Source organism: Podarcis cretensis (genome assembly GCF_951804945.1).
Source record: "Podarcis cretensis genome assembly, chromosome: 8".
Classification (NCBI taxonomy): Eukaryota; Metazoa; Chordata; class Lepidosauria; order Squamata; family Lacertidae; genus Podarcis; species Podarcis cretensis.
The window spans coordinates 17,390,040-17,416,638 of NC_137177.1; the positions used below are offsets into that span (position 1 = coordinate 17,390,040).

At 49.1% G+C, this 26,599-nt stretch overlaps 2 protein-coding genes across 6 annotated transcripts; one reads left to right on the plus strand and one right to left on the minus strand.

The window, feature by feature from the left end:
- Positions 1-1,612: 1,612 nt before the first annotated feature.
- SMG9 (SMG9 nonsense mediated mRNA decay factor) lies at positions 1,613-19,149 on the minus strand. 2 transcript variants are annotated; one of them, XM_079986125.1, is made up of 14 exons: positions 18,975-19,149; positions 15,876-16,032; positions 15,717-15,791; positions 14,694-14,937; positions 12,659-12,756; positions 12,254-12,366; positions 11,837-11,948; positions 11,137-11,232; positions 10,582-10,667; positions 7,253-7,359; positions 6,358-6,465; positions 5,975-6,100; positions 4,087-4,231; positions 1,613-2,378 (listed from the first exon to the last, which is right to left on the minus strand). In XM_079986125.1, the coding sequence occupies exons 2-14, from the start codon at positions 16,017-16,019 to the stop codon at positions 2,300-2,302; spliced, it is 1,533 nt and encodes a 510-aa protein (XP_079842251.1). In that variant the 5' UTR covers positions 16,020-16,032; positions 18,975-19,149; the 3' UTR covers positions 1,613-2,299. The 2 variants fall into 2 exon arrangements, with proteins under 2 accessions (XP_079842251.1, XP_079842252.1); XM_079986126.1 differs by lacking the exon at positions 18,975-19,149 and adding an exon at positions 18,665-18,764.
- Positions 18,996-26,599, plus strand: LOC307221487 (uncharacterized protein). 4 transcript variants are annotated; one of them, XM_079985999.1, is made up of 3 exons: positions 18,996-19,127; positions 22,557-22,643; positions 24,146-26,599. In XM_079985999.1, exons 2-3 carry the CDS (start codon positions 22,563-22,565, stop codon positions 26,318-26,320), a joined length of 2,256 nt encoding a protein of 751 aa, XP_079842125.1. In that variant the 5' UTR covers positions 18,996-19,127; positions 22,557-22,562; the 3' UTR covers positions 26,321-26,599. The 4 variants fall into 4 exon arrangements, with proteins under 4 accessions (XP_079842125.1, XP_079842124.1, XP_079842123.1 ...); XM_079985998.1 differs by having other exon boundaries at positions 19,092-19,210; XM_079985997.1 differs by lacking the exon at positions 18,996-19,127 and adding an exon at positions 20,194-20,574.

Genomic DNA, 26,599 nt, shown 5'->3' on the forward strand with positions numbered 1-26,599 from the left:
AAGTTTAACCAATTTGTTAAGCAAATCCTCTCTACTGATGACCCAGTGATACAAACTTTAAGACCACGATTCTGAGTACATGTGTTGCTTAACAAGCAAGACTAGTAAATTGTGGCTTTGGTTTGATAAACTGAATTCATACAAGACATGTTGGAGCTACTTATAAGGAACCACAATCTAAATTTTCAAGTTTCTTATAAATCCTGTTCTAATCAAACATGGTAAGGGTTTTTTGGGGGGAGGGGGAGAGATAAGACGACTTATGAAAACTAAGTACAGAAACCATGCAAGAATTCAAGGGGTGTCAAATCTTAACTGCTGAGATGTAGCTTTCTAGACAGCAGAATGTTTCATGTTTCCTGGGGCACTGTTCTGCCATCTAACCTTTTCCTGAGGCCAAAGCATGATGTGGTTATGTCAGTGAAAGTCCACAACCACATCCATGAAGCATGACAGGAATCATGTCACAGATGAAAAGCTCTCAGGGATTTTTGGCTGTAGTACATGTACTTCACTTCTGCCAACCTATAAATAAAGCCAGTGACAGTCCGCCGAACAGGGAGAGCAATCAGGCTGTCATGATGACGGTAGGAAGTGATGGAGGGAAAAGCAGTCATTCCTGACAGCGGACTTGGCGCTTCAAAAGGCGTTTGCTGAAAAACATTCCCTGGAGAAAATATGGTGGCAAAGCAGAACCCAGCACAGTTGACTCCTGCATCCCACCCATCAGGTGATTGACAGGTGGATGTGGTTTTGTGGATATTACTTCGTGGGTCAGATTACACGCAAAAGTGGCCAATGAAGCAGAGATTTTCCACCCCTGTGCTAGAGAGATGTTCTGCCACCTCCAAGGTGGATTGAAGGAAATAAAAAAGAATTTTCAAGCCAACTTTCATTTTGCACAGGAGCCCATCACTCGAGAATCATGCCTTCTTATCTCTAGGTCAGGGTTTCCCAAACTTGTGTCTCCAGCCGTTTTTGGACTACAACTACAGCTAACAGGATAAGTGGTGATGGGAACTGTAGTCCAAAAACTTGTAGTCTAAGTTTGGGAAACCCTGCTCTAGGTTAAGGCTCCTTACATCCTTTCTTCAGAGGGATGCAATTACAGACATTATTCTTTCAATAATTTTATAGGCCAGGCTATGCTCAACATAGGGACGCGGGTGGCGCTGTGGGTAAAACCTCAGCGCCTAGGACTTGCCGATCGTCAGGTCGGCGGTTCGAATCCCCGCGGCGGGGTGCGCTCCCGTTGCTCGGTCCCAGCACCTGCCAACCTAGCAGTTCGAAAGCACCCCCGGGTGCAAGTAGATAAATAGGGACCGCTTACTAGCGGGAAGGTAAACAGCGTTTCCGTGTGCTGTGCTGGCTCGCCAGATGCAGCTTGTCACGCTGGCCACGTGACCCGGAAGTGTCTTCAGACAGCGTTGGCCCCCGGCCTCTTAAGCGAGATGGGCGCGCAACCCCAGAGTCGGACACGACTGGCCCGTACGGGCAGGGGTACCTTTACCTTTATGCTCAACATACAGGCATCTATGCATACCCACACTAGAGATACTGTTAACAAAGGAGGCAGTCCGGACTTTTTTGGGGTGGAAAGCCACACACATCATGAAACGGCACAAACAATTTATTAAACAAGAATGTAATATTCCCCAAAGGGAAGTTACTCTTAACTCACATTGCTGCAGGAACAAGAAAGCTAGGCTTGGATCGAGGAAAGGGGAAGACTTGAGGAGGGGGAGATGCGTTGGTGTCCACGTCCCTCAAAATGGAAGGTTATGAGCAACACACTCGACTACAGGGAAGTACTATCTCAACATATACAAAGCAACAACTCTCGCTCCCCACTGACCTTTGCCCTGACTCACCACTGCAATTGCAGAGATATTATTTTTCCTGCTTAGAAGGGTAGGAGGAGGTTACTGGTGGTTCTTGTCATAACTCCTACACTGGCTTCTGCTTTCTGGAGGGAGTCGCAGCCCATGAGAAGACATGCAGAGCTCTCCCGTCTTTGCATGTAGGTGGGAATCGGAGCCCTAAGAGACACGGAGCAAGACCCATGCTGGGCGACAGGCAGTACGGTGGCCCAGTAGGGACACCACACCAATCCTGCATTTCTGCTCCTTGCATAGCATCGCCAGAGGAGGGCTAGTGCCCACCCCCTACAGCTCCCTCTCTGGAAGACACATGTCGCTTTGTGCCTCTGGACGCCGGCTCAGATGCCCTGACCCACCCAGCTCAGGGGGTGGGGGAGCCTGGCTGCTGTTCGGCAGCTACCAATGCGAGGATGTCACGCTCAGGCCAGCAGGCGGCTGTACTCGGAGAGAGCAGAGGATTTCTTCACACCATCCCAGATGCGAGCTGCATAGTGGAACCTGCCCAGGAGAGGGAAAGGAACATGGCAGTCAGCTTCAGCCCAGAGGCAAACTGGGTCCTACTGAGTTATCTGCTCTGTTCCACAATAGCCTCACAATACCCATAACGTTATGGCAAGTTAATCTGCATACGTATATTATTTATTTCTACTTTCAAATGGCAGATACAGATACACACACACACACACACACACAGGTGTTTGTGTTATTTTTTTTGGAAACAAGTAACAAGGGAAAATGAGCACACTGGAAAGATACAAAAACCCCAGAAAACCGAGGCATGCAAAGGAAGGAAGGAAGGAAGGAAGGAAGGAAGGAAGGAAGGAAGGAAGGAAGGAAGGAATACAGGGTAGAGAATCCATGCCTGACACAGACAAAACCCAGGTTTTCAAGTTTTTGTCAGCCACATCTGTGTGCAGGAGAGCTAGAAACTTGCTTTAATATACAAATGTGCTTCTTCAAAGGCAGATTTTACATCTGAAATCTGATTCTGCACTTGTGCAGTAGGCCTGCATGCAGAGGAAATTTGGCAGCCCTTTCTCTGGCATACCAGGAGAAGGGCAGGCCTCTTCACTCCTACGTAAGGGTGACTGGTGCCCCTCTAAAATGCACTGCGGCTCACGATGCTGCCCAACTGCCCGCAACTCTGTTTACTGTGGCTACTAATACCTCTTGCATGTCCTGAGGATGATCTATATAGTGCACAACGGACTGAGAGCATGCACGTTCGCAGAAGCGAGGCAGCTTTCATTATGCAGTGAAACTCACATTGCGTTTATAGTAGAGGCATTCCTGACTCTCACACCCCTAGGTTTAAAATCCTCTTAAATCACGTGCAAAGGTTAAGATGGAGACATTTCAAAGGATGAGGTACATCTTATACAGCAATTTTTGTTCTGTTCTGAGCGGAAGTCTTCAGAATAACATACTTTTAGACATCACAAATGTCCAGTATATGCATCTCAGCATTGCCAGTTAAAGAGTCTGATGCGCAGGTTGCTATCTCTGTGAAAACAAGCCTTTCTGGCTAATTGGGAGCAATTAGCAATTTACAACACGTTTAATTTTATGGCTTTGTTAGAAGTGTGGTTTTACCGCTTGTGATAGGTGCCAGTTGTTTTAAGATTTCGTAGCTTTGCAATAAGCTTAAGGTTTTGTGGTTTTGTGACAGGAAACATTGTTTTAAGAAAGAAAATATTGTTTTAAGGTAAGAGAATGGGGACCAGAAGGCTGGTAATTTGATTCTGGTCTGTATCACCTTTCTTCATGTGGACATCACAGAGATGCAAAATATGCCTTCCTGCCCTATGTAACAGGTTCAGCTGGGCGACCTTGGGTCGAGGGAAATTATTAACAGGACGCTCAGCTCTGCGGTCTGAGCCATTGTCTGAAACCAGCCAAGGCAGGGTGGTACATGAAGTGATGACACATTAACTCGCTCAACTCAAAAGGGAGCCTAGCACCTTCAATATGAAGCTTTATTGTGACATGAGCTTTTGAAAGCAGAAGCATACTTTGCCAGGTGTGGGAAGCTGGAACGTTATTTAATTACACAAAATGATTAGCATGGAGAGTGACTTGCCTGACGAGAACGGATGCTCAATGGGCCTTGCAATCCCCCAAGTTAAGACTCCTCTTAAGTTATTCTCCTATGCTACTTCAACCACCAAAATCACTCACTCACACACACACAGACAGACACTCTTACCAGTTCTTTTCGGTCAGGATGGTATGGGACAGCTGAGGCCGGGACATAGACATAATCTGGCTCCGAAGCTTGGCAATCAAAGACTGGAAACTGGGGTGCCCCTTGTACCCAGGCAGGAGGGAGAAGAGGGGGCCACTCCCAGGGGCTGCAAAGGAAAGGAAGGCAGGCAGGTTACTCCATCCGTTGGGGCATCTGGAGCTTTCACCAGAATGCAAACAGCCCTTTCCAAAAGGAATTGTAATGAAAGAGGAAAAAAACCTATCAAATAATAAAAAAACACTGATCCTAGGAGGAAAAAGCAAGCAAGTGATTTGTTACCTGGTGTAACTGAGGTTGCAGTTCAAGCCATGATGGGGCCATCACCCGCATCTGGCTGGGTTGAAAGGGCAGCACCAGCCCAGGAGGTCCTGGGCTGGCTCAGCCCCTCGTGAAACACCCTGTTTAGGGGCTTTCAGTGGATTAAACTAAACTGGCACCAACTTCACAGGCACAAGATGGATGGAGGGACACCTTCACACAATCCACACCCCCCACCAGCCCAGTACACTGGGGATGCAGGTTGCAGCGTTATTTGGAGCAGCAGGGAGAAATTCAGTGGATGGATTTTGCTCTGTGCTCCAGGGTTGCTGCAATTCATCATATCAGGGCAGAACTATATGCAATCCGTACGGAAACCTAAATCACTAATGCAACATAATTCTGCTATTTTGGCTAAACAGGGTAGGCAGCAAAATGTGCTCTTAAAGCCTTCCCTTCCTGCAGTTTCCCCACCCCAACTGTTCTTCTAGTAAAAGCCTATCTTCTTCCCACAATAAAGGTAAAGGTAAAAAACACCTGACAGTTAAGTTCAGTCACGAACGACTCTGGGGTTGCGGTGCTCATCTCGCTTTACTGGCCAAGGGAGCTGAAGTTTGTCCGCAGACAGTTTTTCCAGGTCATGTGGCCAGTATAAGTGAGCCGCTTCTGATGAAACCAGAGCAGCGCACAGAAACGCCGTATACCTTTGTGCCTGAGCAGTACCTATTTATCTACTTGCACTTTGATGTGCTTTTGAACTGCTAGGTTGGCAGGAGCTGGGACCAAGCAACGGAAGCCCACTCCGTCATAGGAATTCGAAGTGCTGACCTTCCAATCGGCAAGCCCTAGGCTCTGTGATTTAGACCACAACACCACCCATGTCCCAAGTTACCCAGAGTAGACCCACTGAAATTAATGGACTTAACATAGTCATGATCAATTGCAATGGGTTTAGTCTGAGTAAAAGTGGAATACCACCGAGAGAACTAACTTGGCAGATCGCTGGAAGGGAAGGATTCTGAGCACACAAAAGGGCTAAGCCTGTTGCCATCCCATCTTCCACCCAGGAGCCACCTGTAGCTAATTCATATGAAAAAGAAAATGGTAGGCAGGTGAAAGGATTTCTAAGGCTGATGTAAGACAGATGCTGTGCATTGCTTCTCTTTTTCAGTTTTGATTTAGTATTTGTATCCACCTTTTTAAACAACAACGCTGTGCTCAAGGTGGCTCGCAGTAGCAATATTAAAAAATCAGCAGACATTGCGATCACTGTAATCATATCTAAAGCATGGCAGTGTATAAATAAAGCAGAAAATGAGTTCAGCAAACAATGCCATTCGATACAAACTCATAATGAATCAAAATACCAGAAATGGCTGCTGAGCACCAGCCCTGCTCTCTTGCTTGAGTCACTCAGCATGCATCCCTTACCTGCTCACATGGTGAGCTAAATATTAAATGTGGATTCAATTATGTTGGGGACCAGTTGGCAGAGGAAGCTGCCCAGAGGCAGAAGGCAGTGGGGGCTTCAGCCCTTCTACCTGTTTAAATATCAAGCAAAAGGGCTGGAGACACAGCTCCAGCTACTCACCTGCCCTAGGCAGAGCATCATCCGAATCGCTGTCCATAAATGGCAGTAAGAACAGGTTGACCTCTGAGTCCAGGTAACTTTGAGGAAGGCCAGGAAATATGTTGCATTCCAGCATGGAGAGGGTGCCTGGTGGAAAGAAACAGTGCGGTTAAGCAGACAACTGTCTTGAGATACCCCGAAATATGATTTTCTGGGTTTCGGGGGCTTAATAGGTGGCAGCCAGGAAGTCATTGCTGCCTGCTGGCCCACTGGGTCAGCAACCTGTTGTATTTGGGATGAGAAAGCGCAAGTCTCTACATTGCCTCCTTTGGCAGGCTTCATCTTCTAGCTATTTTAAGCTCCACAATCTGGCCTTTCAAATAAATTGGAAAGAGGCACATTACCCTTATATTTCAGGTGAGAGTGCATCATAATCTTGTCAATAACCAGGTGCATCTGCTTCAGGTTCCGGGGGCAGAAGTTCTCCCTCTTAGCTTTGTTCTGGAGAAAAACTGGGGGGGGGGGGGGAGGGAGGTTTACAAGTGTCCTAAATGTGCCTGTCCTGATTGCTCAAATCTAAACAAGAAGAGATAAGGCCATCCCCACCCTAAGCCAGAACTCATCCAATTGTGGCGCTCATAGGAAGGGGAGTTGTCTGTTCAGATTTCTGAATTGGCAGCTGTTAATGGCTGTGGGTGTTATTTTGTCACGTCTACCAAGACGCTGCACAAACACACAATCTAGGATCCCGCTTGCAGCTTGGGTTACCTCAGCTGTGTTTCAAGAGAAGAGCTGGGAAAACGTGGAAACACCAACTAAGATGCCATCGGTGGCCTCTTTCTGCTTTGCCCCTTGTTTTCACCATCCCATGCCTTCTCCATCCCTTGGGTCTCTGCCTCCACCCCCCACCATCCTTTGCTTTCCACCCCACTGCCCACTCCAGATCCCAGGAAAAAGGGCTCTCTTGTGGTCTCCCTCCTTTATTGGTGGAACATTGTCTGGTAGTGATCCAGGAAGCACCAAATGGCTGGAGGCCACTTAAATTTCCACTATGCCATGAATTGGGGGTCTGGTAGAACATTAGAACTGCTGCTATGTCTGGCCGCCAGTTGCTGCTCTCATTGGGAGTACCCAGATACAATTTTATTATTCTTTAGGGAGGCCCTTTGAGCAGGTATCGGCTGTAGGCCATCGCAGGACCCTGCCAGATGCAATCACTCTTGGAGACAGGATACTGGGGTGAGAATGGGACAGGCCACTGATCCAGCCCAATAAAGATGTGCTTATGCTGTTTCGTACCAATGTGCGGGTAGTATTCTGTGCCCTCATCCGAGCCAGAGGAGCCACTGGATTCGTGACTGGGAGACGGAGTGGAGGGCTTTACCATTTCAGCTGTCTGCAAAAACCTGCAACAAAAAGCCAGCAGTGGTTGAAGACTAGGAATAATATTTTGCAATGAATAAGTAAGATGAAGCATTGTTTGAATAGACCTTGTCCCACCTCTAATTGAGAATGGAAACACTGCAGGATCTTTCTGCTACCGGCCATTTTTAAATTTTTGCTGTTTCAAGGTGTTATGGGTTAAGGCTTGTGCGTAAATGGTTGAGTTCTCAACTCATGCAATCAGTTTCTTAAAACTCTCCCAGACCGCGGAGCCATGGGTGCATGGCTACCTCAATCGCTGGCAGAATCCGTCAGTGGGCGCTTCCGGAATTTACGCGAACATAAGAGTTCCTTAACGGAAACTCTCCTTCTGGATTCTCTGCGTGACAGTTTCCTGCGCGGAGTGGCGTCCCCAGCGGAGGTCCTGAGACCTCTCCGCTGTTCTCACTGGAAGTATCTTGGAGCCATCCCTCTGACTGAGTTTCTGCGGGAAATCTCTCTCTCCCCCTGCTGGTTCCTTCCTCAGCATCCGAGGGTCTCCTAGCCTCCTTGAGCCCTTCCACCACCTGACTCTCTGATGGCAGTTCCCTGACACAAGGGAAACCAAGTGATACCAATTCTGAGCGCACAAATAGCTGGGGCAGCTTGAAAGATGGCAACAGAAGCACAAAGGTGAAAGAGGCATTTTTCTTTTTCTTTCATCCAGAGATACTGGGCTAGCACCTACTGGTTGGCATTAAGATGGCCAGTTAGTACCCACAGAAACAGAAACCCCAAACTGTCTGAAATGGATCAAACCCAACCAGCCCATCACAACCAGATATACACTCAGAACTTACAATACTAAACAAACATTTTTTCCTCTTGTCAAGACCGCTTCAAAATGTATAGCGCAAAATACCAACTTTTTGGAAATACTGGGTGTTTCTCGAGGATTTTAAGTACCAACAAACAGGAGAGTCACCAAAAGAAAAAATCCATTCTCAAGACTGCAAATTTTTCTCAAGATCAACCCTGCAATTTAGCTTTCGAAATCTCTGAATTTTCAAATATACCCGCACAACTTCAGAGCTGAGGAAACAAAATGAGGACTTCCAAGTGCATATCTGAAATCTATCAATTCCCTTAACTTACTGGTAACAGCATAGTATAAAGAACATGAGGTCCTATGTTTTGTCTAGTAATCTCCAGTTAAAATGCCAATGCCAATGAAATCTTAGGGACTGAGTAAAATTCCCAGTGCTCAGAGGGTCATATCTTCAGCATCCGGTATAGCTGGCACCTCTCTGCAGTATCCCAGACACAAAATAAATTATGCCTTATTTGTATTAAATTATAGAGGTAGCAAAATCCACCACTTGTGGGAACAAGTTGCATGCTACCCAAATGTAGAATTCAGGTTCAGGTTTGAAGGGAAAGATTATGCCCAGCCCTCTTGCTTAGGCAGCAGGAAAACGAAGGGGCTTAACTTCTTTTTTTTTTTTTATAAAAATTTTATTGGGTTTTCACATTTTATAAACACAGACACACAGAGACAAAGACAACACGTATAAGGTTTCATGTCCTTACATTCCTAACCCCAGTTCTTGACCTCCCCCCACCCCCCCTTCATATATCCTAATTCAACTGAATTAGCTCAGCAAGCTCATATCTCTCATCCTTTACATATTGTTGTTATATATATATATTTTTTAAAAAAATACTTGATTCTTATTACTTGGCCAAATTTTACTTATCCAATTTTCTTATAAATATTAAATCCTTTTCTAAGGTCGACCCAAATTCCTTCCACGAATTTCCCTTTTATCTTAAAAATAGGTCATAATAATCAAACACAAAGGTCATAAACATTTTTAAAATTCTTTCTCCCCCCCCCCCGCCCCGGTTTCTGTCCCTTCCCAATGTCCCGATGTCCACAAAAACAATTTTTAGCCTGGATTCCTCACATCTGAGGCCTTCAAGTCTCTGTCAGTCTCTCTCTGCCGATTTTGTTGGTAGCCCTCTTTGCTGGTCATCGGGTCTCGAAGGAGTTCTAGCTCAGTCTCATCAGATTTTCTTCCATCCAAAGTACTTGATACCAGCTGCTGCGAAAGGTCAACTGATCTTCCATACTCAAAGAGGAAGCCCCAATCATATTTCTTGTTTCTTTTAAATTCAAATATTCCAAGTGTTCCAGGGGCTTCCTCCCTCCTCTTTCGCATCTTTCGCAGATTTGTAATCCAAAGGTCTTCTTCTTCATGTTCTAACAATGTAGGCTTCTGGTTGGTACTCTCCATCTGTACTGGCTCCACTCCTTGTTCCCTCTCCTCCTGTTCCAAAGTTATCTCTTCTAATTCAGCTGCAGATTTTTTTCCGGTCAAGTCCATTGTGCATTCAGCAGAGTCACTTATTTTAGAGTTCAAGGTTATAAGTTGTTTATTCATAGCCGTAGTCTGCTCCTGGGGGGGGGGGGGTTAGACAAAGCTTCTAAAATTCCACTCTTACTCTCCAGCGCAAATCTTCTTCTGTCAAACTCATGAAAATATTATCTTTTAAAAAACACCAAAAAGAAAAAACTCTCCACCTTAGTTCTCCGATCCTTGCTTTAAATCTTCTGTAAATAGGGGGGGTGCGGACTTCCCTTTAGCACATCCCCCGATCGTACCGAATTCAAAGGTAGAAATTTTAAAGTCCCAATTCCATTCTACTCACGGATTAATTAAAGTCCGAATTTCAGGGAAGAAAGTCAGCGATCTCCGGCCATGGCTCGCGGCTTCGCTCCACTGCAGTAGCGGTCCACTCACAGCACCACGCCGCTCCCCGTACCCTCTCCGCAGCCTTTAAAAAGGCTCTTCGTGGGTCGGGGGGGCGCTTAAGGTGCCCGCCGAGTCACCAAGTCCGCAGGCTTCAGCGCCTGCGGTTTCTGAGGGTCCCCGCGTCGCCGTCGCGGTAGAACCCTTCTCCAGCGGAGCCGATTCCCTCCGGAGCTCGGAGGGAATCCGCCATTAACCAGATCGCGCTAACCCGGAAGTCCCGAAGGGGCTTAACTTCTGACCCTGAGGCACTAGGGCAGGCTTCCTCAAACTCGGCCCTCCAGATGTTTTTGGCCTACAACTCCCATGATCCCTAGCTAGAAGGACCAGTGGTCAGGGATGATGAGAACTGTAGTCTCAAAACTTCTGGAGGGCAGAGTTTGAGGAAGCCTGGTCTAGGGCCTTTGGTTTGACTCTTTCGTTTCCTACGGCTGTGTGACTAGCATGCCTCACCTGTACAGGCTCAGATCAGTAAACCAGTCTTGCACCACGATGACCACATGGCAGACAGTGAAGAGGAAAGCAGCAATCTGGAGGGACTGGAAGGAAAGCAGGTGTGAGTAGGAGACGGGTCAGGGCTTGGGACCTCAGGGTACAAGATTTTGATTTGAGCATGCTCTCAAGAACGCAGGCCAAAGGACACCTTTGCTCCTGTGCTGAGAGTGCCATGCTTCAAAACCAGCTGCACTTTTGGTGGGAAACATCCTTTGGCCTCCTTTGGGTCAGATGAGTTTATTGAAAGGACAAGGCCAGTGAAAAAAGAGTTGAGGGAGAGTTATATTGTAAGGATTACAGAAGATAACAGAACTGAGACAGGAAGCTGGCTTGAAAAGGGCAGGAATTCCCCATTTCTCCAGCTTTGCTTTCACATGCCTTAGCACTGTGAGGACCAACGGAACAGGGAGCTACCTGTCTCTATAGGGAGGTTCACCCCCCATCATCGGCCAGAGGTGAAGATTCTGCAGCCACACCCGCCCCCATCACCCGACACATACAAATGATCCCTACCTGCATCTCAACGTAGGTATGAGGTAGATTATACTCCGGAGGCAGCTTGCGGTCATTGTTGATCAAATGATCTAGAATGGAGGGACTCAGAATGGGCTACAGAGAGGGAAAAAGGAAAAAGCCTTTGTAGGGTTTTGTTCACCCTAGTTTCTAACCTGAGGCTACTCTGTTGTCAGTCCTCATTTCTTAGCTAAAGCTAGTCCTTTCCTAGGGCACTAGGTTTTCCTACTGAACGATGCTACCTCCTTCTCAACAATTCATGGATGAAACATTATATCCTGTGAATTGAGAACGTGACCAATTTATATTCTTACTCGTTTTGTCTTTCTTCACTCACCTAGATGCTCAACAAATTTGGCACTCACATAGCTCCAACCTCTCCTTTCTTGTACCCCATCTAACAAACCCAGCGGATCACTTTCTGCTCTCCATACTGGACTAGCTGCTCTGTCCTGCTCTCCCACACTGTGAACAGATGTCTTGTGGAAGAGAAGCGTTATAAACTGCCTTAAAGATCAGCTGCCTTGATCAAATAAGCTTCAATCTCAAAACAAAGACAAATAGATCTTTCACCCAAGCTGTTTGTGGCAAGGCAATGGAGGTCTGGCATTTAAACCCATCCAGGGTCTACTGGACATTGCATGGAGAATTCTCCAAAGATAGTTGGAGGCAATTGCAGAAAGATGACCAAAGCAGAGACCTGAGTGTCAAGGAAGATGATACGCTCCTGGGTGATGAAGAAGTCGATGCCACTGGTCTGGTTGCCCCCACGCTCCTTAATCTCCTGGCTCTGAGTGCGGAACACATATGTCCTGGAAGAGAGGGGAAAGAATTGGCAGGAAAGACAAAGCAGAGTTGATAAATCTATATTGAATTCCACTTGTAGCAGTGAAGACTGATCACTGACTGGCTGAGCTGGTGCGAAGGCATGCAATGTTCCATCATTCCTAGTGCTTAAAGAAAAAAGATGAGAAAACGTCTGCAGCCACACATGTTTCCTTATTCTATGCAATTCATTCTCTCAACTTCCAACCCTTCATCATCCAACCCTTTCCATTAAACAGCCTGACTCTGCAGTTATGGTTAACGGTTCCCCTGAGCCAAGCCCCCAAATTACCTTTGATCCTCTTCAGGCTGGTTGGCGGACAGCAGTGACATCACCATGGATTTGCCTGTACCCTGCAGTCCCAGCACCCCAACCACCAGCACATCCGTTTGGTCCAGGAGATACTAATGTGGGACAGAGGGGGGAAAACACTTGTAAAACATAACCAGCTAGGACAGAAATCACAGGAGTTTTAAAGAGTGGGATTATCTAGGCATTGTTACCATCGTTTCTCAGCGCGGAGAAATGTTCCCAGAGAAATAACCCATCCCCAATGCAGGCATACTTGATCACAGAACAAGGGCCGAGGAATTAGAAAGTGGGATTACTGGGGGAGAGCAGGAAAGCTGCAGGAAGAGGAAGGGGTGCAGATGAGAGATGACCAGTAAGTAGGAAGCCCCTGGACTTTCACAGTACCTCAATAGCGCTGTCACACCAGTTCATTTGGTCGTCCACCAGCTTGATGCTGTGTTTCATCTTCTCCGGGGCTAACAGCTTGGCTTGGCCAACCACAGCTGGAATGGCAAGAGGGTCTGAGGTCAACAGGGGCCAGGTGATAAGTCCCACATAAAGGTTATTTATTATTTATTTAATTGATTAGTTATTTAATGCAAAAATAAAAAAGGTTGCCAAACAGCTTATAAAAAAGTGAAAATGGCCTAACAGAACAAAACAACGCATTCCAGTGAAGTCATTCCAATAACCCATAAATAAAATACAGGCAGTGATCATTAACAGCTTTCAAAAGTCCCATTTACTCCCCATTAAATACTGCAGCTCTTTCTAGGAACAGCAATGGCATTTCATAAGGCGAGCCTGACTTTCCCAAGTTCTGCTCTGCCCTACTTCTTGTTTGAACTTTCGCCAAACATTCCCAAACAATTCCAAGTCCATTAATCCCCAGTCACAGGGACTAGCACAGTGTTCCCCAAACTTTTTACACCTAGGAACCACCCCACCGCCAGATTAAAAGTGAAGGCACAGCACATACACCCAAGAGAGGATACGTGCAAGATTTCTCCACTGGTGCCTAAAACAATGCGTGGGACTTCCCATTTAACAGCACTTCGCAAAGGTTGGAGCACCCTTTGCTCGGTAAGTATAGGGCCAGTATCAGGGACAGACATAACTGTGCAGCTGCTGAGGCCCACAGTACCTGCTGCCACCCTCTGGAGTTTCCTGGTCCTGCCACTCTTCCTCCTCCTATCACTGCTTGCTCAGTCGCCCCCTTTCATGTATGCAAGCAACGACAAGTGGCAACTCCTCCGGGCAAATGTGCAGACCAGGCAAGAGAGTGGGCAACAGTGACTTGGGAGAGGAGGGAACACGTTGCCCAGAGCCCCACCACCATCCTACAGCAAAGCAAACGGAATGGGCACCAAGTCAGAAATGGGGCAACTTTCTGAGCTGCCGGTGCTTCCAAAGTGTCAGTCCATTCTTGTGCAAGGGCTTTATCCAGGCATCTTAACGCAGGACACAATCCTTTACACGCTTACCTGAGATTAACCCCCAATGAACTCAATAGGACTTACAGTTTTGAACAGATGTGCATCAGATTGCGTTGTCACCCTCTCGGGTTGATGCTAGTGCCTTTATTTTGGATGGCCACACAAAGTGCTGGATGTACAGTGGTACCTTGGTTCTCAAATGCCAAAAACCCGGAAGTAAGTGTTCCAGTTTCCGAACGTTTTTCAGAAGCCGAACGTCCGATGCGGCTGTTGGCTACTGTTCCCAGGGCGCCTGCACCAATCAGAAGCTGTGCCTTGGTTTTCGACCATTTCGGAAATCAAACGGGACTTCCGGAACGGATTAAGTTTGAGAACCAAGGTACCACTGTATTCAGTTATGTTGGCCAATTCACCAAAGCACACTTTACGAGGCCCGGTGACACAGTGGACTAGAATGTTACACTGAGAAGTGAAAGCAGACACTCTTGAGATGCTTTGCATACCTGACTGGCAGGGGTGCTTCTTAGCACTCTGCCTCTCATGGGAGTTTATTACAAATCAGGGCCTTAGACTGGTTAATTTTACAGTGGTACCTTGGTTTACGAACTTAATCCTTTCCGGAAGTCCATTCTTAAATCAAGGTGTTCTTAAACCAAGGCGTGCTTTCCTATAACAGTGGGAGACTCGATTTACAAATGAAACAACCCTCAACAGGAAGTGAAACATGTTCCTATTCCAAGGCAAAGTTCACAGACCAAAACACCTACTTCTGGGTTTGCAGCATTCTAAATCCAAATTGTTCATAAACTAAGCTGTTCTTAAACCAAGGTACCACTGTATTTGATGCAGTGTGTAGACAATGCATTGGGCCCTAATACTTCCTCCATGCCCCTTCTCTCCTAATCACAGCTGGCCTCTGCAGCACCCCAAGTCTCTACATTGTTTTTGTCCGGAACAGGCCAACGAAGCTAGACCTCTGGAAGTTGCCATCTCTCGTGACTTACGGTCCATGACGCTGCTGGGTGCGGTCGAGCCCATGCCCCGATTCTGGATCTGGTAGACCGGCTGCGTGGGGCGCTGGCCCTCCTTCTCCACCTTGGCGACAGCAGCGGGGGGCTGAGCGGACGTCTCCGTTGCACCCGCGGGACCTTTGCCTTCCTCCCGCGACTTCATCAGCACAATGGGCTTCTCTATGGCTGGGGCGGCAGCAGGCGCTGGAGCAGGAGTGGGGGTTGGGGTCCCCTTGGACTGTGAGGACACAGAGGCCGAGGACACAGAGGCCGAAATCCAACATCTCTCTCGGCCAGAAACGGGAGCATAGCCTCATTGGCTCAAATGCAACACTGCCTCCTTCCCAGAGCTGGCCACGTGACCCACCCACCTCTGTGCTACCTAAAACAGCCAGGGTGGAAAAGAGGAGTCCCTTCTCTTGTGGGTATCTAAGCTCCAGATTCCTTGTTCCTCCACCTCACCCTATATAACTTCTAAAAGGGAAATTCACACAGAGAAGATGAAATTAAAAGAAGAGGGAATCTCTCTCTCTCCCCAATCCCTTTTCAAACAGAGAGGTAAGGAAAGAAAGAATTGGCAGCTAAGAAGTCCATAGAATACTCCTCTCGAGGAAGTGGATCAGAGTACATAATTTTATATGCACCCCACCTCTGCACAGTTCGCACCATGCTGAAGGTGACTGACAACTTGGGGAAAATAAATAACTGCAATGAACAAAAGTAAACAACAAATAAAACATTAAGAAACACAAAACTATTTCCACATCACAAAATCTAAAATGAAGACACAACAGCAACAATGGCCCCTACATACCCACCCACTGCCCTGTGATGTTTAGCTGAAGGGCATAAATGAAAAATAAATAAATGATAAGCTCAACAATAGCCCAGCCCTAGCTGCTAACCTCTAAGCTTTCTATTATATATCAACTGTCAATGACCGACCAACCATGGGATCGAGCAGGGGACTAAGGCCCATCAGGCCACAGCATGCTGGCATTTTGTCTCCCAACCTACCCTTTCTGCAGGTGGCTTGGCCAGGATGATGGGTGTCTTCTGCATCACGGTTCCCACCGGCTCATCCACTGGGTCCTACAAGGAGTAGAACAGGGTGAACTCGGGGCCCCATGTCGCTCGCTCACCTTATTCCCACCGCAGGCAAAGCATGGAATTTACCCGCCGGTCTCGCTCGCGATCCCAGGGGACGTAGTCACGATCCCGGCCCGGCCCAGACAGGCTCTGGTGACCCAGCTCCTTGTCACGGTTCCAGCGGCGACGCCGCTCGTACAGCCCAGGCTGGCTGTGCCCTGACTCGGACATGTGGAAGCAGGACCTGGGAGGAGGAAAAACAAGAAACTGAATAAATAATAGTAATATCTGAGAAACAAACTTTTGTCTGAGTACATAAACAGCAGCTGTCACCTGTTTCCGCAAGGATGCTAAGAGACACTAAACCAGCAGGTTTTGGGGAAGGGTCAGAAAGATGCAAGCAAAGAGCAGAGGAATATAACAAAGGGAAAGGGCTCTGACGAGGCCTCTCTTGCTATTTACATTGTGATCATGAGTCCTTTGCCTGGGGTCTCAGCTTGGGAGAACGTGGCTGAGGTGTAAAATATGTGTATGGAAAGTGTCCATTTATATATCAAGGGTGATACTGAGAAGCCTTTGAGGCTTGGATTTGACTATACCTACCATACCTGAACAACCCTTCACTGAGTTGTTTCTTCGTCACGCTGGGGTGTGACTGAATGTTGAGAAGCAGCATGTGCAAAGCCCATATATGCACTATTAAGAACACTCCAAAAACCAACAGGGGGTGGGAATTGCTTTTTCCTCTCTAAACTATCGGTCATGAAAACCAGGACAGAAGTACAATTTGGAATCGAATATTCTTCCCTTGCCTCTGAAAGTCTAGTCGGCTGAGTTTCAACTGCAGACCTACCCGTCCCTTTCCCAAGGCATAATCCATACCTCTTGAGATACAGGAATTTGGGCCGTAACTCAAAGGCCTCAGGCCCTGAAACCTGCTTCAAGGTGGGCTCACAGCTCAGCAAGAGGATGCAGAACAGTCTCAGGTTCCATCTATGTCAGAATTAACCAAACATGAAGGCAGGACTAGGCAAGACCCTACCTAAGGACTTAAGAACAACAGCTGCCACTCAGCGCTGGGCTGGATCATTTGCCTTCACCATTGGCTGAGTTGGACCACGGTTGTTGCTTTTTAAAGGTGCTGTTTTGTTTTTTTGTAAGGCTAGGACCCGAACCAATGAATTCAAGAAAGAAAATTCTGACTAAACAACAGGAAGAACTTTCTGACAGCAAAAGCTGTTTGACAATGGAATGATCTCCCTCAGGAGGTTGTGGACTCTCCTTCATAGGAGGTTTTTAAGCAGAGGCTAGATGGCCACCTGCCACGGATGATCTAGTTGAGATTCCTGCATTGCGGGGGGTTGGACTAAATGACCCTTGGGATCCCTTCCAAATCCAAAATTCTATAATTCTACAATGCTGTGAAACAGAAGCAGATGTGTACAGGGGTAGGGTGATAAGATGCCAAGGCTGAAGGAAGCCTTGCTCCTGTACCAAACCTGTCCTTGTACTAAAGGGATACCTGCAGGCTCTCTACAAGTGCCCCCAATCATTCAAGGTAAGGATTTTCAGGGGTGGTGTCCTGCCTGTGCAATTCCCTTCTTCAGCAAGGCCTACCTAGTGCCAATACTGTTATCTTTTGGATGCCGTGCAAAAGCATTTCCATTCTCTTAGGATTTCTAATGCATTTAGCATGCTGTAATTTTATTGCACTTTGTTTCGATTTCAGAATTTTTCTTTGGTTTTGCAAACCACTGGAAGCTTCACTGAAGATCGGCATATAAATGTCTGTAAATGTCCCTCGATGTTTAAAGAGCTGTGTTGTATACATTCCAGTAAGCGCAACATTTCCTCCTCTGTACCTATCAAAATTCCCTCCTCCATGCAACTATTAGAAATATAAGGGCCCTGCTTGCACTTTAAGGTGACCAGGTGCAAAGGAAGGGAGTGTTGAACATGGCACTGTGTTGAAGTTTGGGATCAAAAGTGGGACCTAGATCAGCAAATTACTTTAAGGTTACTGGCCTAGATTAAACACTCATCGGACTCAATGGCTGCATCCAGATAGCACAATAAAGTTAAGCCATGAGTAAGCACGGCTGGAATAAACCTAGCCTCCCTCCCGGGGATAGCCACGAAAAGATCAGGAGTTTTTGCTTCTAGTTTTGATTAACCAGTTTTGGCTTCAACATTACGTCCAAACTATGTTTAATCTTTCCCAACCTGATGCCCTCCAGATGTTCTGGACTACAACTCCCATGAGCACTGGGTGTGATGACAGTTGCAGCCTAAAATATATAGAGGTCACTATGGTTTGCTGAAACTCAAGCTAGCTCCCTAAGCCGCAGTGTGAAGTGACTTTGTTTCAAACACACCATCACTAAGCTTAATGTGGACAACATGGCATGATGTAGATGATCAAAACATGAAGCATAAGCTTCCTTATGTCTACGGTGGGATATAAACAAGGGCTATACCAGCATGAGGGGAGGGAGGCTTATTATTGTCACAGTAAACCATGGTTTGTTGTTGCTTTTTGTTTTTGCAATGTCTGAACACAGCCAGTGTAAGGCAGCTTTCCTGGATCTCGTTTCAAACGTGAGAAATCAACCCTGCAGTGCTCATTACAGCTGTGCATTAAGCACCTCAACAGGCAGCCGCAGAGAACAATATGGAGATGGGTTAGCAAACTGGAGGAAGAGGAACAGATTTAGTCTGCTTAAAGTTTCCATGCAAGTAAAGAGAAGCTTGTGGGGAAAAAGAGCAAAGTAAACATGCCTTGCTTAAAAATAAATAAATAAGAGTACAAATGGAGCATGGGAGGCACATGAAAATGATAATGCTTCTGAGCATGTGCAGAGTGTCTCACGACTTACTAATTTAACCACCTCCATTTACAGGGAAAGTTTCCAGGTCTGAAGTCATAGCTTCTACGCAAGGTCTAACCATAGGTTGTTGTTCTGGGCGGGGGGTGGGGGTGGGCAAGCAAAGGGACTATATTAATTGGCGGAAGGATACACTCATATAATTCGCTTTTTAACGTCACTAATGCAGTATACAGCGGAGGGATATAGAGGAAAATAAGATCCAACAACCAGCGGATGGATACCGCAAACTCATTTTAACGTCCAGCGGATGGATACTAGGGCAAAACCCGGAACTACCCACTCCGTCCCAGAGAAATACCTGAGCGGCGGGGCAGTAAAAGCCAGCAGCCCCGCTTACGCAGGAAAGAGATCCTCCGAGCGTCCCTTGAGGCAGAAGGTAGCCTTAGGCGGCGATAACACCTCGTTGAATGCCGGTTGGAATGCGGTCCTGCGAATCAGCGCATCTCGGAAGGTAGCAGGGTTGCGGACCTCATCGGCCACCGTTGCTTGAGCCAACGCGCATGCGCTGGGCGTCATTTCTCGCTCCGGGGACGGGTGAGCGCCGTTGGCTTTGGATTGACGCATGCTCAGTCTTCGGCAAGTGTGTGCATTGCAGCGCTGCTTTCGGAGCCTTTCATTTGCCTAGGCAGCGTTGCGGAAGTAGTTTCATTTATACGCATGCGTCAGAAGCCGACAGAACACGCGTAGATGGATCTCATTCCGGGGGCGGGGCGTGAAACCAGAGCGAGGCTAAAGGCCAGGCAGGGCGAATGGGGTAGGCGGGGCTTCCCACCTGAATGGAAGTGGCGTGTAATGGTTGGAGCAGATAATAATAATAATAATAATAATAATAATAATAATAATAATACTTACAACACAAAACTTTTCCCCCAGCAATTAACTAGAACTTTCAATAAGGGGAGTATTTTGGTGGTGCTAATAAATAAGATAAAAATAAGTAGACGTGTGTCGCCAAAAAAACCAAAACCAACCCCTGGCTGCCTAATTCAATACAGCATTCAGTGCAATCAACTCGTTTACTCTGGAGTAGGGGGGCCCACTGAGCTACAGGCTGCGGCAGGTCAATCATGTCTTCACTTTAAAAACTTTTTTTTCTTCCTGTATTTGACTGAATCCCCGTTTAAATCAATCTAAGCTAAATCCAAATCAAATGTGGAAATTCACAAAAGACACACAAGCATCTCCTTGAGCCCCCTTTGGGGAGGGGGGGTGTCACAATACTACACTGAAAGCAAAAAACCGCTCCTGGAAGAATTATTTTGTGGAGACTGAAAACAAGAGCAGCCAACTAGGATCCAAACTCGCAGCAGCCTTATCCACGTTAGGCTCGCTTTGTTCTCACACCCTTCCTTTCCCTCAATCCGAAACGACCGCGCGATCTTCGCGGTCCCTTCCAACTCTACAAGTACCCTTCTAGAGCATGTGCAGAGTGCTTTTCAGCTCCCACAGGCTTTGAAACATCCTGACTTGGAGGAGGGGGAAAAGTCCCCGCGACCACGAAGGGTGGTGAGTCCCAGGCGAGCCTGCGGCACCATTAAGCGGAGGGACGGAGCACGGGGCGGGGAGTTCCGCAGGTCACCCAAAAGCGCTTGGCTGGGAGTGTTAAGAGGAAAGGAATCGAAAGACTACGACTCCCAGCAGCCTCTGCGCCCTCGCCACTCCCACCTCCCCAGCAATCTCCGGGCTCGTTTCCGGCCGGTCGCCGTGCGCTTTGCGAAAGGGGAGGCGGCGGCCGCAAGAGGAAGAGCAGCGGCCGCGGTGCAGCAGGTCGCGTGTGGCGGGCTCTCCCCGGAGCGCGGGCTCTTGCGGATGCCCCGGGGCGCCGCCCTCCGAGCACCATGCGGGAGGGTCTGCTGGGCTGGCCCGGAGCAGCCGCGAGGCCTGCGGGATACGCCTTGGTAAGGTCGAACTGGAGCAAAAGGAGGCAAGTTTGCAGCCCGGGGGGAAGGGGGCGCGCCCTGCAAGGGAGAGAAAAAATGCCCGCGGTGAGATGCTAGGCAGGGCTTGGAAGGGGAACTGGCCTGGATTCGCCCCTTCTGTATAAAACGCAGAAGAGGAGTTGGTTCGCAGCGGAGGCTCCTCGAATGGGGCGCTGCCCCACCGACTCCAGCCTGCCCCAGCTGCATGCCTTCCTACTTACTGCTAGTCCAAGGGGAATCACTGGCCGCCAGCTTCCTGCTCCTCCCCAGACTCAGAGTTGCCCTCTCAGCAAGGAGGAGGGAGGGGGACAAAGCTAGAGGATTACTTGGCTCTGCCTGTCATTGATTCTCATTCTACCCAGGGTGGGGGTCTCTGCCATTCATTCTGCTGGTCCCAGTGGAGCTAAAGGAGTTATGGACGGCCTCAATTTCCGTTTTGTGTGGCATGCGCACTGCTTTATCAACTGATGGTGTGCTGTTATGTTCCCCCCCCCCAAAAAAAAAGAAAAAGCTGCAGCACATGGCCAGGATCTCTGCGCCATTACCCCAAGCAGGAGCCGATCTAGTGCTGCACACCTTCATACAGCTGTCCCAGCAGGAGCTGGGTGGTCCAGTGACCTCCCTCTGGTCCACCGTCTGGATTCAGCCTCCTGCTTGTTTTTGCAGGGTTACGCTTGTGAACTGCAGTTCCTGAGCTTTAATTGTGGGAATGGCAGCCAGATCTGCTGTTCAAGACATGTAATCAGAACTCCTAGGTTAGGAACAGGAGCAGCCGCCTTTGGTGAGGCCATTGGTCCAACTAGCTCCTGCTGCACCGGTGCTTCGTAAATATTTCTCCCCCCGCCCCACCAACCACTTGAAAATTGCAGAGGGTCTTGGGGGACTGCTTAATGATTTTCCTGCTTGCTGTAGCAGTTGTAACATGCTGTGCCAGACGCTGCGTGGTTTTTAATTGCATTTTAGCAGATGAGCCATAGACCACCTGGAAAAAGCTTGTGGGCCACTGAGACCAGTACCAGTCTACACTGACTGGCAGTGACTCTCCAGGGTCCCTCCTTGGAGCTGCCAGGGATTGAGCCTTCATGCAAATGCTCTACCAGTGAGCTGTGGCCTTCCCTAAAATATGCAGGGCTGTTTCCATTTGAGTGCAAGGCATCCTTGGCCAACCTGAAGCTCCCTCCAGATGTTTTGTGCTACAACACCCGTCTGATGGGACTGGGAGTTGTAGCCCAAAGCAACTGGAGGGGGCACCAAGTTCGTAAAGGCTGGCATAAGGGCTTGTGCAGCAGGGAGACTGGGAGCCAGATAGTGCTATGAGATGTCAAGGAGTGCCATTGGTGGAACTTGCATGTTTTGCTCAGGAACAAAAGTTATTTGGAAAAGGGGGAAGGTGAATTTTTTCTACAGCCCAATAATGCAGCTGCAGAAGAAGAAGAAGAGTTTGGATTTGATATCCTGCCTTTCACTCCCCTTCAGGAGTCTCAAAGCGGCTAACATTCTCCTTTCCCTTCCTTCCCCACAACAAACACTCTGTGAGGTGAGTGGGGCTGAGAGACTTCAAAGAAGTGTGACTGGCCCAAGGTCACCAAGCAGCTGCATGTGGAGGAGCGGAGACACGAACCCGGTTCCCCAGATTACGAGACTACCGCTCTTAACCACTACACCACACTGGCTCTCTCTGCAACTGCTTTGTATGAAAGCTTGTGGCCTTGGCGGCATCAGGGGCTCTCTAGATCCAGGACTCCTGGGTCCCTCTTTCACTCTTGCCCCATGGGCCCGACTGGAATTGATAAGCAGAGTCATCTTTTCTGTTCTCCTTTCCCCACTGTCCCAAGTTCAGTAGGTTGGCCCATTTCATTGTCCAGGGTGCATCAGTTTCCCATTTGACATGGCTTGCAGTTGTGAATTCTGATTTTTCAGGAGAAGGTGAGGATCGTTCAAGATGTTTCTCCTCATTTCAGGGCGCTATGGACTTGGCAGGGATGGATGTTGGAGCTGAAATTGAGCTGACGGAAGATGGGTCTCTGGATGAACTGCCTCTGCACTTGGTATGCAACAGGGTCTCAGCTCTTCTCCCTGTGGTGTGGGGATACCCGAATTGCTTCGTGTTTATAAATCTGCACCAACGCATGGCTTATGAGGGTAGCATGAGAGGCAGAGGGTACCTTGGGTTCTGCACTCTTCTGTGTACTATCCCACTCACCCCAATCTTGCATTTTGTCTAAATTCTGTGTGTTTGCCAGCTGTTTACACTAATCCAGAAGGTCACATGGAGCATCAAGTATACAGCGGTACCTCTACTTACAAATGCGATCCTTTCAAGGTGTCGTTCGCACCCTGAAAAGTCTGTAAGTAGAGCACCGCTACTGCGTGTGTGCGAAGCGCAATAGAGCGCTTCTGCACATGTGCGAAGTGTGCAGGTTGCTTCTGTGTGTGCACGCGCTGTGAACCCGGAAGTAAACACTTCCGGGTTTGCTGCGTTCGTAACCGTAAAAGCCGCAACGTGAAGCAAGCGTAACACGAGGTATGACTGTACTGGTAAAAATATTCTGGTTTTAAAATAATCCCCATTACCCTAAATTAAGCCTTGTTGCTTATAGTGGTGAAGAGTATTTCAATTATAAAGGAATAAAGTGATGGATAAAAAAGGGGGAGAAGTGACAGGGGAAAAAGAACAAAGATGTGTATAAGGGAAAATATATATATACATACAAAAACGCAATGTAATATACTCCCATGCATTCTTATACAGCAGGCATGTCCAAAGTTCATTTTGGAGGCCTAATCTATCCCGCCAGTTGGTTTAATCCGGCCCCTGTGGCAGTTTATTTCCTGGGGTAAAATCCTATTAAAAAACCACTTCAACAACTTCAACCCTTAAAAAAAGCTCAAAAACTTAGGGGTAAAATCGGCCCTCATGGCTCTTCACTTCATCAAATCTGGCCCTCTTTGAAAAAAGTTTGGACACCACTGTTATACAGGGTAAGTCCTTTAAAAGAGGACACAGAGTACACATGTTCCACGGGGCCTCTTTTAAAAGATTCAACCTATATAAATTGATGTAGTGTTATTATCCTAAGCATATGTAGATATTAATAGCCTGCTACGTTCTGTATCAACTCATTCCATTTATTTTTTTTTGAAATAATTTTTATTAATTTTACAAAATTTCACATTTACCACATTTAAATTTTAAAACCAAACGAGATTCTTCCGAATCTTAGAACTTCCCTTCTCCCCTCTGTGGGACCTTTATATGTCTAAATCAACTGCATATTATAGTTCTTCCACATTATGTCCCTCCAAAATATCCACAGTCTTTGTAACGTTGCAAGAGTTACTAAAAGCCTGCCAAAGAACTCAAATGATCACAGTGTTCTTTTAAATACAGTTTATATATATCCCATTCCCTATTGAAACTTTGATCCTCTGTATCAGCTCATTCCAAATTACGTTCTATTTTTCCAAACAAAGCCTACGTCTGTAAGCAGGAATAGTGTCTGGTGTTAACATCTTCTGTTAACATATCTCTCTCTCCTTCCACCACCAGGAAAACGCCAAGAACTGTCTCTCCTGGGAAACCCTGGACGCCTCCAGCAGCGATGATGACGGGGAGGCCTATTTCACCTTCTACCTCCCTGCCCGGCGCCCGGCCCGGCCTGCTCAGCGCCTCCCGGCTCAGCACCCGCCAGCCTCCCCCTCCGCCCGGTCGGCCGCTTCCGCGAAATGGATCCCTCCCTTGTACCCCTGCCCGCTGCGCCCCAGCCTTCCCGCCGCCCCCGGGAGCCCGGCGTTCGGCGCTCACCAGTGCCAGAAGTGCCTGCAGGTCTTCATGGAAGAGTGGCACTACGCCCAGCACCTCAAGGACCATGCCCAAGAGGAGCTGCAGAAGCCCGCGGCGCCACCACGCCGGGCACGCTCCCCACCCCGCAAGCTGCGCTGCCTGGAGTGCGGCAAGCGGTTCCTGCACCCAGAGCACTTTGCCCGGCACACCAAGTGGCACCTGAAGCTAGTGCGGAAGGGCATCAAGGTCTGCCACAGGAAGGGGTGCAGGCGCTCCTCCTCTTCTTCCTCCTCCTCCACTTCCCCCGCCTCCCAAGCCGCCTATGTTTACAAGCCCGCCGAAACGCAGCTGGGAGCGAAAGGCGCGTCGGGCCTGCCGGCTGCGCAGGAGACTCCGGGGCAGCCGAAGAGGCTCCAGGTGCTCCGGGCCCAGAAGGTGGGCAAGCGGAAATCCTCCAAGCACCAGAGGAAGCTGCCGGCTGCCAGTGCTCCGCCCGCAGAGGGCCTGCTCGGTCCCGCCCACCCGGGGCATTCGGTGGCCATCTTGGACGGGGACGTTGGCGTGGCCCTGCTGCAGCCGTGGCAGAAGCAGGAGGCCATCTTGGAAGGCCAGGTAGCGGGGGGCCTGTTCCAGCCAGCGGTCATGAACGCCGACAACCAGATCATCATCCTGGACGGCGACGAGGCGGAGGTGCAGGCCACCCTCTTTGACGGGCAGGGGAATGTCAACGCCCTCCGGCCTCTTTTCCTCCAGGCCGAGGAGCAGGCGGCCATTTTGGACGCTCCGGTGAGCCTGAGCTCCCTGCAGTTGGGCGGAGTCAATAAGGACCAGGCCGCCCTTGCCACCGGCTGGGTCTCCCAGAACCCTTGCACGCTCCTCCGGACTGTGCTGCTCCAGGCGGATGAGCAGGGGGCCGTCGTGGACGGCCAAGCGGAGGCCAGCCCCATGCAGCAGGTGATCATTAAGACCTCGGAAGGTGCATCTACGCTGTATCTGGACCCAGACCCTCACCTTTCGTCTGTGGACTTGGCCACCCTCCACCTGGTCCCTTTGCACCAAGAGTCTCAGTTTATAACCGTCCCGTACGGGAACGCATTGACCTTGGACAGCACAGATCCGGCCTGCGACGGGAACGGTGGTTGGGAACAGCCCCAGGCCGCCACCGTGCAGTTCTCTGGGTACGTGCCAAACCCGTGTCAACAAAACAAGCAGCCATCACCCCCGGCGACCGCCAACCTTTCCCCCAAAGGCTCCGTGGTTGTCCGCCTGCTCCCTGGCACGTCCGGGGGGGACCACCCCGAGGTCTTGGACCTGGAGTACGACATGGGCGGCGGCATCCCTGTGGCCTCTGAGCCGTGGGAGGCAAATGGGAGGGCTGGGCCAGAGGCCTACGGTGCTGAAGTGGTGGCGGCGGCGGCAGAGGAGGACTTCATCGTGGTGGAGGTGGACCCTGACTCGAGGGGCCCCAAGATGGCTCCGGTGGGCCGCCCCCTCAGCAGCCACAGGCGGCGGGCCTCCCGCAGGAGAAGGGTTCAGAAGCCGGCCAGACGGAGGAGGACTTCGTGGGGCTTCCGGTGCCCCGATTGCGGGGCACGCTATAGCCGGGTGTCCCAGCTCCGCGCCCACCAGAAGTGGCCCCGGCGCCGAGGGCGGGGCTTCCTGTGCGAATGCGGGACTTCCTTCCGCGGCCTGCTGCACCTCCTGAGGCACCAGCTGCAGCACCTGGAGGAAGCCCTCTTCATCTGCGCGGCCTGTGGGAAGTCCCTCAAAGGGCACACGGGCCTCGCCAGGCACGGCTCCTGCCACCCTCGCCCGGCCCACTTCAGCTGCCCGTGCGGAGCCAGCTTCCGGCGCCTGTCCCGCTACCTCTGGCATCACGTGAGGAACCAGCGGCCCGGCCTGCGGGTGTATACCCTCTCAGGTTTCCTCCCCTCGAGCTGAGCCAGGTGGGCTCGCTCAGTCAGGGCCCCAGGAATATCTGGAGGTCCTGTTGAGAGCGGACCCCCAGCCTTTCGCCCACCAGTCCCTTGGCGGTTCGCCTTGTAGGTCTGGGGACCCGAAGACAAAAGCTTGCTGCTTCTGGGGGAGCGTTAGTCTGACACGGTTTACTGGTTGTGAAGCTTAACTTGTTTCTCTTGGGATGTATTTCTTTTGTTTTGTTCCCCTCCCCTCATGTAATTATGACTGTGAAAATTAAAACAGCAAAAGATGCTGAGTCCA

Coding starts and splice junctions, on each gene's coding strand:
- SMG9 (XM_079986125.1), bottom strand. CDS start 16,019: ATGTCCGAGTCAGGGCACAGCCAGCCTGGGCTGTACGAGCGGCGTCGC. Junction 12,757..14,693: donor ACCCAGCAGCGTCATGGACC/GTAAGTCACGAG, acceptor TTGCCATTCCAG/CTGTGGTTGGCCAAGCCAAG. Junction 6,101..6,357: donor CTCTCACCTGAAATATAAGG/GTAATGTGCCTC, acceptor TCTTTCCACCAG/GCACCCTCTCCATGCTGGAA.
- LOC307221487 (XM_079985997.1), top strand. CDS start 20,515: ATGCGGGAGGGTCTGCTGGGCTGGCCCGGAGCAGCCGCGAGGCCTGCG. Junction 20,575..22,556: donor GGCCTGCGGGATACGCCTTG/GTAAGGTCGAAC, acceptor TCCTCATTTCAG/GGCGCTATGGACTTGGCAGG. Junction 22,644..24,145: donor ATGAACTGCCTCTGCACTTG/GTATGCAACAGG, acceptor TTCCACCACCAG/GAAAACGCCAAGAACTGTCT.